This window comes from Ascaphus truei, chromosome 10 (assembly GCF_040206685.1).
Source record: "Ascaphus truei isolate aAscTru1 chromosome 10, aAscTru1.hap1, whole genome shotgun sequence".
Taxonomy (NCBI): domain Eukaryota; kingdom Metazoa; phylum Chordata; class Amphibia; order Anura; family Ascaphidae; genus Ascaphus; species Ascaphus truei.
The window spans coordinates 31,116,146-31,133,126 of record NC_134492.1 but is presented as its reverse complement, the minus strand read 5'-3'; the positions used below and the strand labels follow the sequence as shown (position 1 = coordinate 31,133,126).

Here is a 16,981-nt window from a genome sequence, read left to right as displayed (position 1 = left end):
TTATTGCTGGGTATACAAACGCTCAGAAAGCTACCAAGGACAGCGTCCCTATCGGAAATCGTTCTACATGAGATGAGATCAACCCCAGTTATCTGACTTTTTTAAGAGACGGCATCGTCTCAAGGAGGAAAACGGAAGCCACGAGAAGGGAAACACCACCAGAGGAGGAGGCGGCAGACGTCAACGATGACGTCAACATCATCAAATGACGACACGCTCGTTTCAGCAAGGATATCGTCCATAGTTAAAATCTCGGAATACACCCTCACTGAGAGTGAAATTGAGGTTCTGCAAAAAGGACTATCATTCACACCAACTAACAGCGTGGATGTTTTTGAATTGGATGTAGATATTGCAAGGTTTTGCAGGAACCTGATATGGTAGGTATTCTTTGATCAGGATGGCCAAAACATCGAACGAAGCCAACTGTATATACCTGCCTCCTCCACTGGGTTGGCTGCTGAAAGTTTTTCTCTGATTTCGACAACAACAGCGGACAATCTTAACAGTCTAAGGATCTGAAGAAAAAGAGAGCGCAGAATCCCCCATCTACTAACCATGCAGTGGAATCATACATTCAACTTACACAGGCGGGAATATCAAAATGAAAAAAAAAAAAAAAAAAAAAGACGACGACATACTGGCCGACGTAATAACATCTCTCTTCTAGAGAGACGGGCCCTAAAAGATTTGGGTAACAACTCAACTATAATTAGCAAGCCGGCAGATAAAAGAGGAGCCATCGTGGTTATGGATAAATCCAAATATAGATCTGAGATTTTGACAACTATTTAATCAAGAGAAGTATCTCCCCTTGGCACAAGATCCCACTGTACGGATAGGGCTTACGATTCAAGCTATTCTGGCGAGGGCTGAACAGAAGGGCCTGATTACGAAACAACTGCGGTTATACCTTACTGTGGAAGACTCAATTATACCGGTCTTCTACATATTACCGAAGATCCATAAGAGATTACAGGATCCCCCAGGACGACCGATAGTGGCGGGGACAAGTTCAATTTATGAACCGATTGCTACTTTTTGGACAAGATGTTACGGCCTCTGGTGACCGAGGGTCCTTCGTATATCAAGAACACAACGCAATTTCTCCAACATTTTAGGAGATTTGATCCAATTAGGCAATGTCGACCATTTTCTGGAAAATTCTGGGACATTCACTGGTGAGGAACAGAGTCTTCTGTTGAATCTCCTCAAAGTGGTACTGTTTAGAACTAATTTTCTCTTTGAGGATCAATTTTACAATGAAATAAGGGGGACCGCCATGGGGTCTAATGTGGCGCCTTCGTATGCCAAAATTGTTATGAATTTCTTTGAAGCCAGACATGTACATTCTAACCCTCTATCTAGAGAGAGTACTATTACCTAGCTCAGGTATATAGATGACATTTTCTTAATATGGCCAGGTAATGTGGAATCACTTATGAAGTTCTTAAATCAGCTTAATGGAGCGGTGGATACAATATCTTTCACACTACGACCCAAAGGAAGTATGTTTTTTTGATCCAATGGTTAAGCTGCAGGATGAGAAACTACAGACAGATCTACACTGTAAGAGTACTGATCGGAATACTCTTCTTTGACATGAAAGTTTTCATCCTCCGTTTAGCATACGTCCCTACCAAGGAGTCAACTATACCGGGTTAAACAGATCGTAAGTGAACCAACGAATGTGGAGGGACAACTAAACCAAATGGTGGAAAAGTTTACAACCAGGAGTTATCCAGCCGCCCAATTGGAGGAAGAAAAGAAGGCTGTGTCCATAATAGATAAGGAACTACTCCTTCAACCTCGGACCACCGATACAATTAAAGAAAGAATTCTGTTTGTGAGAAGTTTCAACAGAGCAAGTTCTGACATACGTCGTCTTATAAGAAAGCATTGGCACCTTATAGAAACGGACGATAGGTTGAAGAGAGTATTGACGGCTCCACCCATAATGTCATTTTGAAGAGCACAGACTATAAGGGATTTGGTAGTCCAAGCAGATATAGTCTCTAACAAAACATCGGCAAACAGATTTCTAGGTACACACACCAAAGGCACCTACTCATGTTTATCTTGTGCTCAGTGTGGAAACATCCAAAAAAGGTTCCACTTTCACCCATCCACAAACTGGCCATAAGTACGTGATTAAACATTATTCAACACGGACCATGTGGTGTACCTCATTAAATGCCCATGCGGTAAGGCATATGTGGACGAGACCACACACAAATTAAAAGAGCGAGTGAGCCAACACAAATTGACCGTTAGGTGCAAAATGTATGACCAGCCAGTTCCCGCATATTTCTTACTGGCTGGGCACAATATTAGTCAACTACATAAATAGATTATTGATTATATTCCTAAACCTAGACGAGGGGGAAATAGAGTAAGTATCTTAAAAAGAAAAGAAGCATTTTGGATACATGAGTTGGGGACAATACATCCTCATGGACTTATGATTTGACTGGGCTATAAAGACCGGTCTCTATGTACTATATTCAAAGTTCCTAGGGGGACGTGTCTCTAAGTCTTGTACACTTAATTTAGGGATATAGGTTGTCGAATTGTCCCTTTCCCCCTCTGGGCCTGTTTGTCCGTGGTTGACGAGTTTGAGTTGTCCCTTGATGGAAGGTTGTGGAATGGTGCGACACGCCAAGCATCTGATGGTCTGTGTTTCTTATTTATGGCTTCCCTGGAAGGTACCCCGGGATAACGTGTCCTATGTATTATTGTAGTGGATGTTGAATATATATGTATGGAGGGGGTGAGAGAATAGCATATTGATTAACAATTTCATTTGGGAATGGTGTTGAATATCCTTGTTTGTCCTGCCCCATTAATTTGGGGTGCATCTGTTTTTATCAATAAGATGTTTTATATTTACTTATATTTGCCTCAATAAATTGGGGGAATCCTTGATGGGGAAAGATTTAGGAGTGCTTGTAGACAGCAGGCTTAGCAATAGTGCCCAAAGTCATGCAGTAGCTGCAAAGGCAAACAAGATCTTATCTTGCATTAAACAGGCAATGGATGGAAGGAAAGAAACATAATTATGCCCCTTCATAAAGCATTAGTAAGGCCACACCTTGAATATTGAGTACTATTTTGGGCACCTCTCCTTAGAAAAGACATAGAACTAGAGAGAGTGCAGAGAAGAGCCACCAAATTAATAAAGGGGATGGACAATCTAACTTATGAGGAGAGGCTAGCTAAATTAGATTTATTTACATTAGAAAAGAGGCGTCCAAGAGGAGATATGATAACTATATACAAATATATTTGGGGACAGTACAAGGAGCTTTCAAAAGAACTATTCATCCCAAAGGCAATACAAAAGGACTCGGGCCATCCGCTAAGGTTGGAGGAAAGGAGATTTCACCAGCAACAAAGGAAAGGGTTCTTTACAGTAAGGGCAGTTAAAATGTGGAATTCATATCTATGGAGACTGTGATGGCAGATACAATAGATTTGTTAAAAAAAAAAAAAGTTGGACATCTGTTTAGAAAGGAAAGGTACTATATACAGCAGTGATTACCAACCTTTTTTGTTTGGAGGAACCCTTTAAGTATTTCGTAAAATTTCAGAAAACCCCTATCTGGATGACATGTTCGACAGGGGTAAATCACAAAATAGACGTGTAAAGCAGTAGGGGTAATAAATAATAATTCATTAACGGCGGTTACAGAGGCCCCGTGCTCTTCCACAAGGCATTTAAATTAAATGCCGGGGACCGCGCGAGGTCTCCAACTCATTTACCGTGATTCAGCTGGCTTTGGGCGACGCTACGTCAAATAACGCTGCAGGGTCATGTGACGTCACATGACCCCAAGGCGTCATTTGACACCAGTCACCATGGCAACGCAGCATTATTGTACATCGCGTCACATGACCCCACGGCATCATTTGACGCTGGCACACAGGTAAGGGGGGACACGAGTACTGAGGGAGTGCAGGCAGTTTGCGCACCCCTGAGTTAGATCAATTAAAAATACTAAATGAGAGACTAAATTAGCAAAATAAATATATGCACTGCCCTGGCAGTAAAACACATAAGACATCACAGGAGGTTAACATCGGTTTTATGATAAGTACTTTTGAAATGTTTGTTTAAAATGTGCTATAATGGAGGGCTTGATTTTTTTGGGGGATTACAAATGGAAAATTATAGTATTCCAGCTCCAGTATATAGAGAGAGCTCAGTTAGAAACAGGAAAAGCCTGTTTCCACTATGGACCTTCATTTGGGATTTAAAATATATGTATTTTTAAAAAGCCATAATGCTCTTACACAAGTGAATAAACACAAGTTTTGGAAAGTAAATCATATGTTTGTCCATATTTCCCTCCGAATTTTTAGACTATTTTCAAAAGAAGCTAAAATAGCTTAAAAGCAGCAATCCAAGGGGGCAAATTCTTATATTATATTAATATATATATATATATATATATATATATATATATATATATATATATATAGTGGTTGACAAAGCACCAAAAAATCTACTCGCCACCTAGTACCAAACGTGTGCTGCTTGGGCCAATATTTACTCGCCCGGGGGTTAAAGCCACTCGCCCGGGGCGAGCAAATGTATAGGTTTGTCGAACACTGTATATATATATATATATATATATATATATATATATATATATGTGATAAAAAATCACTGGCACTCCAATAGAAATTCAATAATGAATAGGTGCATGTCCCATATAAATAATAAAAGTATACATTACCGCATAGCAGCAAAAAGGGAGACAGCACTCAGGTGAATGAAAATAAATGTATTAAATACAGCACATAACTCCTATACATATATATATATATAACCATGTTAAAAATGGATTTTGAAGCAAAAAGTGGCACTATGTGCTCATTTGCATGTCATTTCCCAGAATCCCTTGCTGCAGTGGAAGTGCTGTGTGCTGGGTGATAATGGTGAAAGGTGGGGTTGCAGACCTGCCTGGGACATGCAAATGAGCATACAGATGTATTTACATATATATGTGTAAATATATATATATATTTACACATATATATATACATACATACATATACATATATATATATATATATATCAGATATTACCAGATCTTGATCCGGAAAGAAGAGACAGCACACAGCCAAGTTGAAATGTCAATATATTGAGGTAACAAAACCAAGGCACTACATCCAACGTTTCACTACATCCAAAAATTAGACGTAATACTGAAGATGTATGTGCCCATCCGGTATTACCTCTCTGGACATGAGAGAGAAGGAGAGAAAGAGAGAGGAGAGAAAGAGAGAGGTGAGAAAGAGATAGAGAGAGAGATTTTTTTTTTTAAACTAAATAGAATATGAAATGGTGGGAATTGATGCAAACCTGAATAGAAATTTAGAAAAAAAAATTACTTAACGGTCAAAATTAATAAATAACAGAGGATGGGGGGCGGGCAAGTGTCTGAACCTTGCAGTCATGCCGCAGTTTGCCTAAGGCCGCAATTATAGTAGCCGCGATGGCGCGCGACTTGGAAACACAATCAGTGGAAGTCAATGAGGGTGGCCATAGTACGCGCGAGCGCAGGCACGATGCAGAGCGACCGCGCGGCAGATTTTTCAAGCTACAAATAATATTTTTTTTCGCGCGCCAGCCTCGTCACGTGAGCGGTTCAGCCAATGAGAGTGAACCAGGCTTGTGACGCATCAACCACGCCTCCCCGCCGCGCAAACACTAAGCACAAATCTCTCGAGTGAAAGGCGCGCCCAACGCCATGCGCTCCCACTATAAACGCGGTCTAAGGCTCCATGCTTTCTTTTTCTTGTTTTCAGTCAATATGGTGTTTATGAACAGACACAAACCCAACACACATACTGATGTATAGATAATGATTTAAAAAAAATGTTTGATTGAGCAAGAACCAGTCACAGTATTCCAAGAGGCAAAGAAATAGAATGTGTCTGTTTAATTTAACACAAGTACAAGGAATTCAACACTTATTCACAAGAATTTATTCTGCCTATTTTGCGTCTTTAAGTCAACGGGACAAGGGATTAGAAGGTTAATATGCCATGAACTGTATGTCTTCGTACCGGTCTGATTCAATATGTCACAATAAAGCTACACATAATGGGAACACTAATGATTTAAGCCAGTTATTTTTTTTAAAGAGATACGTTATGTCTTCATCTGTTACAAAGTAATGGTTTGTATTTAGTTTCCTTGTGCCTAAAGCTGGAAACCGAACAACTAATACCTTTGTATTAAAAATATTAAATATTACTTACCAAACCAGACCAGAATAGGAAAAATAAAACCAGCCATGGAATATCTGTACATTTCCTGTAAAGCAACGGTCTCCATTGTCTCTGTCTGGAAATTTCAGACACCTGAAAGAAATGTTTTATACTACATGAGTGAAATATCAAACTCCCACATAAAAATTGTAATTCTAGGGCTCGCTTCGGCAGTCAATAGAAAGCCGCGATGTGACGATTTTCTATTGGTGACCCTGTGGCCATTTTTGTCAAAACCAGAAAAAAAACAAAAAAAAAAAACACAAATATTTCGGGTCCCCCCTCCAAAAAGAAATTAAAAATCATTGGTATTGCTGCTTTTAAGTGTCTGAATAGGTTTTCAAAGAAGAATTTACTTAATCCCAACACCAGTATTTACCAGGAGTTGGAGAGAACAGCGACTGAATCCATCATCTTTCAGGGCACACTAAACGAAGAACCAACTTACATATAATGGGACCTATAAATGGTTGGGCTATCATCACAGCACCCCCAAGGGATAAGGATTTGGGGAGACTGGCCCTTCAACCATTGTCTCAAGGTATCAATCTTTAAGGCTGCGCTTATAGTGCATGCAATGGCGACGCGACCCCGTGATGTCAGCCGTCGCCGTTGTAATAGCGATTCCCACTTATAGTGCAGGAGACAAGAGAGGGCGACCGGGGTGTGTGGCCGTGAGCGGTTCGCCCTCATTGGCTGAACCACTCACATGCCACTGATGTTATGGGCGGTCACCGAAAAAATAAAAATACTTTGACTTCCAGCGATCGCCACCGCTCCGTCGCTCTGCAGCGCTGTTGCAGTCCCGCCCACTATGGGAACCCGTGGACTGCATGTACTTGCTACGGTGCTGCGCAACGTCGCAGGCAGCCTAGCAATTAGTCATCTCTATAGTCAACCGCTTATGTAGCAGGTCTTTCATTGTAAATGAAGCAATATCATTTACAATGCATTTTACTGCAAAACACTGGGAATCCTTCCAGCACAGACACACCAGTGCTTGCACTGCCAGGAGAGAAATATTTGAAGCTTGCAGATTGTTTGTCTGTGCTGGCTCCCTCTTTGCTACCGGATTAGGAAACCAACACAAGCAAATTGAAACTTTGCTCTCCCTGCAAAAAAAAAGGTTTATGGCAGAGGTGTTTGTCTTGCCACCAAGTCTCCTCAAACTGCCTCTATTGAACAAACTATCCATTAGCAAGTCTAGCAAATCCATATCAAAGTAGTCATGTTCCTCCTTCAAAATGTACATATTTAAGAACCTGCCAGTTTCAACACCTATACTGAGATTATATACAGTACATGCATTCGACATACATATTTAATCCTTACATTGATCTAAATGTGGATTGCATGCTCACTCACTTCACTAAGCATTTGATTAGTTTTGTTAAAATATATAGTTTATAATGGCTCTAAAACGGATATATATGCAGGTGCTGATTTGTTCTCCCTTTTCTTTTGCAGAATCACTGATGGACTAAGAACACAGTTGGCTGTGCAGCCCTGTAAATTGCAACCAAATTGTAATATTGTACTTAAGTGTGAATACGGTGTTTGCACTGGGCTGTCCTTATTTGTATGTCATTCATATAACTCTGTAACCACATTGAACCCCGGGAATATGTTGGCACTGTATCATTAAACGATAATACTATTACTAATAATATGGTGCTGATGTTCTGCTGGCAACCAGAGGCTTGTAGAACAACGTGTGGAACCTTATATGGTGGGGGGCCTCCGTACTGACACCATGTCAGCAGGGCCTGCAACCACCTGCAGTGCAGCACATCTGTCCCCTCTGGCAGGGAGAGTGTAACATCCTACAGACAAGAGATAAACACAAGCCCCGGGGGGTGACAGCACCGTGACAGTTACCTGATACTCCTCCCCGCAGCAGGACATCCCGGGACTCCGAGGCGGCCGCTCGATCACCGGCTGCTCGGGACACGGCCCGGAGGGAGGGGCATCCCCGCGGGAGGGCGCAGAGGGTACCACAGGTGGAGAAAAGGCGGCAAGGAGATTCGGTTTCCGATAGAGGGATCCGGAGAGTGGAAGGGCGGCGAGTTACTCAGGTGAGTGAGGGTAAAGTGCCTCAGGCCGGGCAGTGACCGGTCTCTGACGTCACGGAGTGGCGGGGTAAAGGGGTTCCTGGTGTCGCAGGAAGGTCGGTTGGCGATATCCGAAGTTACAGCGAGTTACAGATATCCGCGACTTTTAGATAAATAAGAGAGGTGAGTGAGTAGTTTGCGAGGTCATGGCGCGGTAAGTCAGCGACATTCCCCAAATAATAACTAAGGGCGGGTCCCGAGGTGACAGCGGCCGGTGAGCGCTCCTGTCACCGACCTGTTTGCTACCGCGAGACGCCACAGCTTCTCTCTGGCCTGGCGCGCGACCCCGGCACAGCAAGGAGAGAGACCTGGCGCGCGCAGCTGGGCAGCACGTGGGAGGCGCGAGCTGACTCCGGCCACCCCGCTGCATTGTAAATAATTCAAACCTTGTGGCTCTTGGACAGATCCCCTCCCACTACGCGGGGGGGGGGGGGGGTAGTTCCGCACTGTAGGGGGAACACAAGATTGTGCTTAACCCCAGCTTTGCAATGTGCTGCAGGCTCATTCCCTATCTCCCTAAACATGGTGCAAAAAAATCTTACTTTATGCACTTGTAAGCTGTTCTGTATACAGCATGTTTTGTTTCTTTAATGTATTGATGCTGTAAAAGGGAAACAGATTGGGTATTTCTACGTAAAACCCAATATTCTTTAATATTAACATGGATTTGTTAGCAATGACATACTAATATAATGATAAAAGGGGACGATAGACAGCACTCTGATAGTGTTAAATATATGCAATTGCAGGGTGCCCGGAACAAAAGGGGACCCTTATTCCCCTGTATAGTACTAACAAATCTACGTAAGTACCAGCACTCACTGTCTAATAGCTAAATGATGAAAACAGTTGTAATGCAGAATAAACATTTAATAAAATGAACCAGAAATAAATCAAATGTGTTTGCAGAAACCAGTATCATAAATGGGCATGTCACAAAGTGAGGGGTGGGGGGTGGGGGGGGGGGGGGGAAGGAAAAGGGGAAAAAACATGAAACACAAGGAATATACACAAAAAACGGAGAACGGAAAGTATGCTAGGGGGGCGACGTTTCGAGGGACTACCTCTTCATCTGGCCCATTCCCCCTGGTCCAAAAGGACCGAGAGGTACTTCCCTAAGCCTCCCTTCCCCTATACCTGGTCAAATCAGACACCCCTGAAAATAGATAGCAAACATATAGTGTAGGCTAAATACAGCTAAACAGCTAATAGCAGGGCAGCAAGAATCCACTAATGGTACAGTAAAAGCTGAACACAGCTTGCAAGAAAGCAGCTTGCAAATGAACACCAGCACACAGTCAGTGAAAGGTTAATGAGAAAAGTAAATGAAGTGATCAAACCCTCAGTGGCTGGTGGTGATGATGATAGTATAGAAGGTGACTAATTGGTAGTCTATATATATATATATATATATAGCTCCGACAGTAGTCACAGTTACATAAGGTCATATATAGGGTAAATGCACATGCACAATGTTCATGTACTGCTATCCCTAATTGCACTGCAGTGTTGCTGTACAGATAGTACCAAGTGTCTGCTCATAAATGGGCGTTCTGCTCTGCTGCATGTGGGTATAGGAGGGCTAAACGTCATGAACATTGTGCACGGTGCATTTACCCCATATATGACCTTATGTAACTGTGATGGATCACTCATATAGTGTGCATACCCAGGCATAGACTTACATTAAGCATTCCACACTCCGCTGTGCCTAACATGCGCTCATATATCAGGTTTTAATTAGAATGTTTTTCTTGTTATCATTAATAAAATTTATTTATTTTGAGCTCTACCCCCAGTGAGTGCATCTTGTGGGATTCTTTCCTTGTTTCTCAACTTCTACTTCTTCCCTTATCATCACAATGCGGGAAACTTGACAGGACTGAGCATCTTGGATGCTTCAAGTAAGTAATTTTTAAAGCAATACCCTGCTAATTTTTCAAGCAAGCCCCTCCGACACGTACTGGTTGCAATGGAATAAAACTAGCCTACACCATTAGCATGCTTGCCGCATTATGTAGTTTGGTATTTGCGTCATCCGATAGGCTGAACTCAATGAACATGTCTTTTTTCAACTTCACCTGCTATGTAACTATGTAATAAACTTGACATTTTAAATCAGATTTAATACATTTCAAACAGATTTATAGACCTGAGTACAATAAACCATCTCACAACTAAAGGTTCATGATAAAAGTGCGAGCAGTATATCATACATAAAACCACTCCTCATATTGTTTGCTGGTACATGTAAGCCACCTTGGCACTTTGATGTTAAGAAATGCATTTGCCAAATCAATTGGCTAATGTGGGACTTAATAAACAGACGCCACCTCTGCACCATTCTGCTGCCTTTAAACCGTTATGTACTTTGTATCCCAAATCTTTCAGTTGCCAGCTTCGCCTCACTAAAGAATTAGCACTGCAGACTTGGATTGAATGCAACCTGTAATCATTGTTATTTCCTGTCTCTCTTCAGTAAATAAAAATACCACTTGTGCGCACATTCACGTCTCAAACAAATCTGCAACCCTGCTTTTTACCATTATCACAGCATACAATGTTTCCATTGCAGCCAGGGATTCTGGGAAATGACATGCAAATCTGAACACACAGTGTCACCTTTTGCTTCAAGTTAATTTTTAACATGGACCCCTACAAGCGTATGCCTTTATTACCCATCTTTTCAGCACAGCCTGGGTTAAAGAAGTGCAAAGCCAGTAAACCTGCTCACAGACAGTTGTTTCGACCTTTTGGATCTCATCAGTGTGAAGCTGGATATACTGGCTTTGTAATGTAAAGCTAGAATATGATTCAATCCACGTCTCACTTCAGCACATAAACTGTTTAGGGGTTTTATTTATCTCAATCTTGTTCTACAACTTTATTGCCTTGAACAGTTTTGGATAGGATGTGTCTATGTTTTTTATTTATAGAATACTGGTTTTCATTCATAGTTAAGAGGTTGCGTCACATAATGCTATTGCCACTGGGTCAATTCCATTCTGTTACACGCTGATCGCGACTGTCTCTTCCCTGCCCGCCTCCTCCGCCCTCCCACGTCTGAAGCCTTGTTCACTTACTGTTTCCCTATTACCCAGTCCTCAAGGACCACTAACAGTTCAGGGTTTAAGGATATCCCTGCTTGAGCACAGGGGGTTCGTTCAAAATGTTTGAGCCATGTGTGCTAATGAGAGGATATCCTTAAAACCTGGACTATTAGTGGTCCTTGAGGATTGGATTTGGGAACCTCTGCTCTAAAGCTAATATTCCATTATTGCTTTCCATGCTTTTCTCTCTTCTAGTCTTAAAGCAGCAATCCCTCCAGAAACCTGTATGATTTCAACTCATATAATGTTCGTATATTTCAAAAGGCAATCAGTGTGGACTGCTGCTTTAAGTTTTCAAGAAAGCATTTCAACAGTCTCTGACCAAGAACATATGGATCCCATTCCCAAGAGATGCTTCAAGTTGGTTCGTGTCGTTATAAAGAAGTACAATAATATAAGATGTCTCACAGCAGAAGTCTGCGATGCAAATTTTTGAAGGGGGTAGGTATTTTGTCGTAATATTTACAGTAACTGAACCGGTGATCCCTCAGATTCGATCCACGGTTACCCCGAGCTCTGGGACCACCCGATTCCCGAGATACTAGCAGTTTTCACCATGGAGTAAGAATACAGGTCACTTCTTATTTGTTCTCATGCCTGTGTTTGAAATTATCTGTGTTTTTTTATATTGTAAATCACAGCGTACTTCTTTGGGGGGCACCACTATTAGGGTGTGATTAATGTATTTAGCCAATCCACCTGTAGCTGCTTATTGAGCAGCTTGTGGGAGGTTAGCCCCTCCCTTTCAAGGTATATAATCGCCCAGTAAGGTAAGGTATATAATCGCCCAGTAAGGTCCCTGTAAATTCACTTTAATTGCATACATGTAAGTATCTTCACTGGTATATATACCAGTTTTTAACTGCACTAAGCTACATAAGCTTATGCTTATTAACCCCTTCAGGGTATATTACACAGAACATTTGTATGAATTTAGCACAGGGACCTGCTACTGAGATTTACCCTGACATTGGTTACCAGGCTTGTCATCAAAGGATGTAACAAAGTCTCCTTTGTCTTACAGACTTAGGTTTCACTATGTATATTTATTTCCCCATTTATTGTTAGCTCAATGAGAGAAGCGCAGGGATTCACTTTCTGTTTTTTCATATATGTATGGCCAATCTTTTCACATGCAGCATGTTCCTTAGGCTGCGAACCCGCTGCGGCCAGCGGGGCGCGTGGCCGCGAACCACCAGACCCTTGCCCAAATGGTCCCTGCCCCCGCTACCTCCTTCCGGCAGGGCTGACTACGTACTGTGACGCGTCAGCCGGCCGATGCTGCAAGAATCTAGTGATTTTCGGCGCTGACGCGTCACATGGTACGCGAGTCAGCCAATGGGGAGGAGGGGAGGGAAGAAGCTAGATGGGAGGCGCCTTGGGCAGGGAGCAGGGAAGGAGTTTCGGGTTAAAGTGTGTGAGTAGGTACAGGCATACCCCGGGTTAAGGACACTCACTTTAAGTACACTCGCGAGTAAGTACATATCGCTCAATAGGCAAACGGCAGCTCCCGCATGCGCCTGTCAGCACGTCCGAACAGCAATACCGGCTCCCTGCCTGTACCGAAGCTGTGTGCAAGCGGGGAGGCTATAGAGCCTGTTACAAATGCGTTATTTACATCAGTTATGCACGTATACGACGATTGCAGTACAGTACATGCATCGATAAGTGGGGAAAAAGGCAGTGCTTCACTTTAAGTACATTTTCGCTTTACATACATGATCCGGTCCCATTGCGTACGTTAATGCGGGGTATGCCTGTATGTGTGTATGTGTGTGTGTGTGTGTGTATGTGTGTGGGGGGGTGGACGGCACCACGATCAGATCCTGCCCCCCTCCCTCCCACCCCGCTCCGGCTCCCTACAGACCGCATATCGCGGTCTGTGTCTGTCAGCGCCCCGCCTGTCTGCAGTGCGGGCGCGCTGACTGAGGGAGCGGGGACTTAGCCTAAGGCTGCTCTTATAGTGCTGGCGACAGCGACGCGACGTCACGTCAAAACAAATGCATTGCCGCCGTCGCGTGCGCTTAATGTAAGCGCGACACAATGGAGCGATGGCTTGGTCACGATTGCTGGAAGTCATCTCAATTAGATTTTTCCAGCGACCGCAGCCGGACGTCACCGGCACTATAAGCGGCGCCTCATACGGAGAAGCGCGGTGAATACATATATTTGTTTTACTTCTTTGGCATTATATAAAAATAATGATTTTAACAAAGGATGGTCACGCATATACGGAGTCCCATAGACAGTATTCATGAGGTTGTACACTAAGGACCTTTATGTACTAAGCGGTGGTAAGCTACAATACACCTAACGGCCCATTGTAGTGCTGCTTAGTAAATATAGGCCCGGAGTGCGCAGGACACGGGCCCAAAAAATCTATAACATTTCACTAACCCAGAGTCTATTGATTATGACAAATAGTCCTAAACTCTTCACTGTCAAAACAGAGACTTGCTTTCTGAATTTCAATTTGATCAGGAGAAAGTTGGAAGAGGTGTTGCAGGCACAGTAATCAGAAGGAATCATCAATGAGACATGTCAACTCTCACTGATTTGCAGTCAGTCTCACCAATTTTGTTTTTTTTAGCATCAGTGATCCCATAGACTTCAATAGAGTCTCAATGTTGGAGGCTGACATCTTTGTAAAAGTGAATCCCCGGCAGTCTTGCATTCTTAAGATTTAACTTTGCACAATTATACATATTTGCTCAACTCTATTCATGTAAAATATTAGCTAGATTTCCAAAGTGTAAGCCAATGATTTCTGCGTCTGTTACCAGTCTTTGCAGCTTCACACAAGTTCCCCCTGTTGGTTTTCCAAGCTCCTGGGTTGTAATTTAACAAACACATATTCATTATTAAATAACAAACTAGTGCTTGTTATTGTATGCTGTTGCTGGCAGGCTGACAAAGATCACACAATACAAGAAAACAATGCTGCCTGAGATCTGGGAAGAGATCGAGAATGAACATCGGGTTAACTTTGCTCAGTGCAGGTGCATCTAAAATAAATCAATGGATGCGTGCACAACTGCAGATGTGACTATTTGCCAACTCCTTCATTGACATCGCCAGGCACTGTGTTCTAGAAGTCAACGACCTTCGCGGCGTCTTCTGGTGCTGAAAGGTGACTTATTGCAAAGCACCACTTAGTAAAAATATGGGCACAAGACCTTTTTAGATGGGTGTACTTGTACAAACGGGCATCCTTTTTTGTCCTGATTAAACACCTCACTGTACTATTCGCCTGCAATGTCCTGATTTGGAGAAATGTCGATATCAAGCATTTGTTTCCGGTCTCCGATACATATGATGATGCTGTGAACATTGCAACACTACTGAAATCTCTCTCTACACCAGTAAACATACAGTAGTTCAAAAGCAATAATGGTGCAATTGGGAGAAGGAGTGGTTCATTGAGTAAAGACACTAACTGAGTTTAAAGCAGGGGAACCTGGTTCAGTTCCCGGTGTCGGCTCCTTGTGACCTTGGGAAAGCCATTTTATCTCCCTGTGCCTCAGGCATGTATTGTATGTCTTTATTTATATAGCGCCAAAAGTGTACTCAGCGCTTCACAAAGAATACAGTACAGGGAATTATAATTATACAATAAGTGCAGCAAAATCAGACAATAGGAAAGGAAATCCCTGCCCCGAAGAGCTTACAATCTAAGAGGTTTAATGGGAAACTTACAGAGACAGCAGGTGAGGGAGTAAGTGCTGTAGATGGCAGTGCTTGGTCACAATGGGTGGTAGGAGTGACTGAGTGTGGGACAGTAGCTATGAGTGCAGGCTATTGGGATGCTCTATTTGTGGGGTAAAATTTAAGGAAGGTCAGTGTTAACACCATTTACAAGGGAAGAGGTGTAAGGGAGGCACGAGTGAGATCAGGTGTGTATGTCTGGCTTCAGGCTTAGGGAAGATCCCCAGCAGCAGGAAGGAGTAGATAGAGGGTGTGAATAGAGGATTTGTGTGGGTGTTTTTTATTGAGGGGTAAAGAAGTTGTTGGGAGAGAGGTGTATAAATAATGGTGCAGTGGGGAGTGGAGATGTTGTAGAGAACAAAAATGCTCACAAAAGAGTGAGGAAACAGTAAACAGAAAAAGAAATAGGGAGGGCATAGTGAGATGCAGGAGGAGAGTACCAAGGTACTGGAGGATAAAAGTGTACAAATAAATCACAGATGTTAAAAGTTAATGTCTCACAGTGGCAAAGTTGTAATGCAGGGACCTGTGTCTGCAAAATGTCTCTGTAAAACTAGCAGCGCTATACAAGAACATATTATTATTATTATTATTAATTGCACTCACCCTTTTTGTTTATTTAGGTCCTTGGGTATACGGTGCTGGTCAGAAGATTGAGTAGGACTCACTGCTCCAAGATCCACATAGATATGCAAAAAATGTTCTCCACACGCATTGAAATCACTGATTTATTATAAAGCAGCCAATAACAGACAAAGAAATAAACAGCACAATGTTTCGGGGTAATCCCTTTGCTAGGTGCATGAAACCAGTACACATGATACATTTTGTGATCTTTTTTACTGTGCCTTTTTTTGTAGGTACTGCCATTTATAGGTTCTGCCACATTATTAAGAATGGGGGTGGGGGGGTACGAAGTTGGAGTAGATCATGCACTTTCCATCACATTTCTTTATTTAGAGCAGATTTTTCTTTTTGTAGTTTAGATTTAAATAAGTGTATCTTTGTTTTTGGTTCCCGCAGTTTATTTTCTTTCAAAATGCAAACTACACAGGTTTCTTGAGTATGCCATGTGTGAGCCAGATCTGAGAGAGACGCAGAACGCATAGCTGGGCTCCCCACACCCCCTCCCTCACTTCCCGTTATAGCCCTTGAACTAAGTGTAGTTCAAATATAGCCCTCCCGTCCCCCTCTCAACACTGAATATAGGTCCTGCAGCAAAATGTATTAATTAAACAAATGTTACATGGCACTGTGTCCATTTTATTGCAGCTTCAGCATAAGCTCCAAGAAACCAAAAAAATGACCCTTTGGTAAAAAGCATAATCAATAGTTGACAACACGTGAAAATAAATTACTTGCTTCCTGCACAGCGCTATAAAATTTGACATGAAAAACACAAAATGTGTGTCAAATTTACATGCACAGATGCCTAAACTGAATACAACTTGTGTAAGAAAGTTAAAAAAAAAAAAAAAAACCCCGCAAACAGTCTGTGTTGAGAGTTCAAGCATTTTCCCATTGCGTCTGGCTAGAATGCATCAGATTTGCATTAGTCATCACCTATGTGAGACTGGGGCTTTAACAGTTTATTAATCTAATTTATAATTTTGCCTGTGGGATCAGAAGGAGGAAAGCTTCTCACTATGACAAAATATAGGACCAGATGGCACCAGAACGGTAGAATTAACATCACATATGACTTCTGCATTACACCTTTCAGACCCAAATATCTGCCCTCGGAATGAAAAATCAATCTTTTATGATGTCATTTTA

General features: G+C 42.3%; 1 protein-coding gene and 1 long non-coding RNA gene across 3 annotated transcripts in view; one reads left to right on the top strand and one right to left on the bottom strand.

The window, feature by feature from the left end:
- The window catches only part of SLC44A3 (solute carrier family 44 member 3), a 47,181-nt gene extending 38,484 nt beyond the window's left edge, over nt 1-8,697 (bottom strand). The window contains exons 1-2 of one of the 2 annotated variants that reach the window (XM_075616454.1): nt 8,158-8,697; nt 6,271-6,372 (exon numbers count right to left, since the gene is read on the bottom strand). In XM_075616454.1, coding sequence (XP_075472569.1) covers nt 6,271-6,372; nt 8,158-8,184 — 129 coding nt within the window. In that variant the 5' untranslated portion in view covers nt 8,185-8,697. The remainder of the gene's footprint in view (nt 1-6,270; nt 6,373-8,157) is intronic. The other variant, XM_075616453.1, reaches the window with a different exon arrangement.
- Nucleotides 8,698-10,154: 1,457 nt separating this feature from the next.
- Nucleotides 10,155-15,991, top strand: LOC142503376 (uncharacterized). Its single transcript, XR_012803988.1, has 3 exons — nt 10,155-10,294; nt 11,765-11,941; nt 15,829-15,991. It is a non-coding gene; the product is annotated as an uncharacterized LOC142503376 (long non-coding RNA).
- Nucleotides 15,992-16,981: the final 990 nt, after the last annotated feature.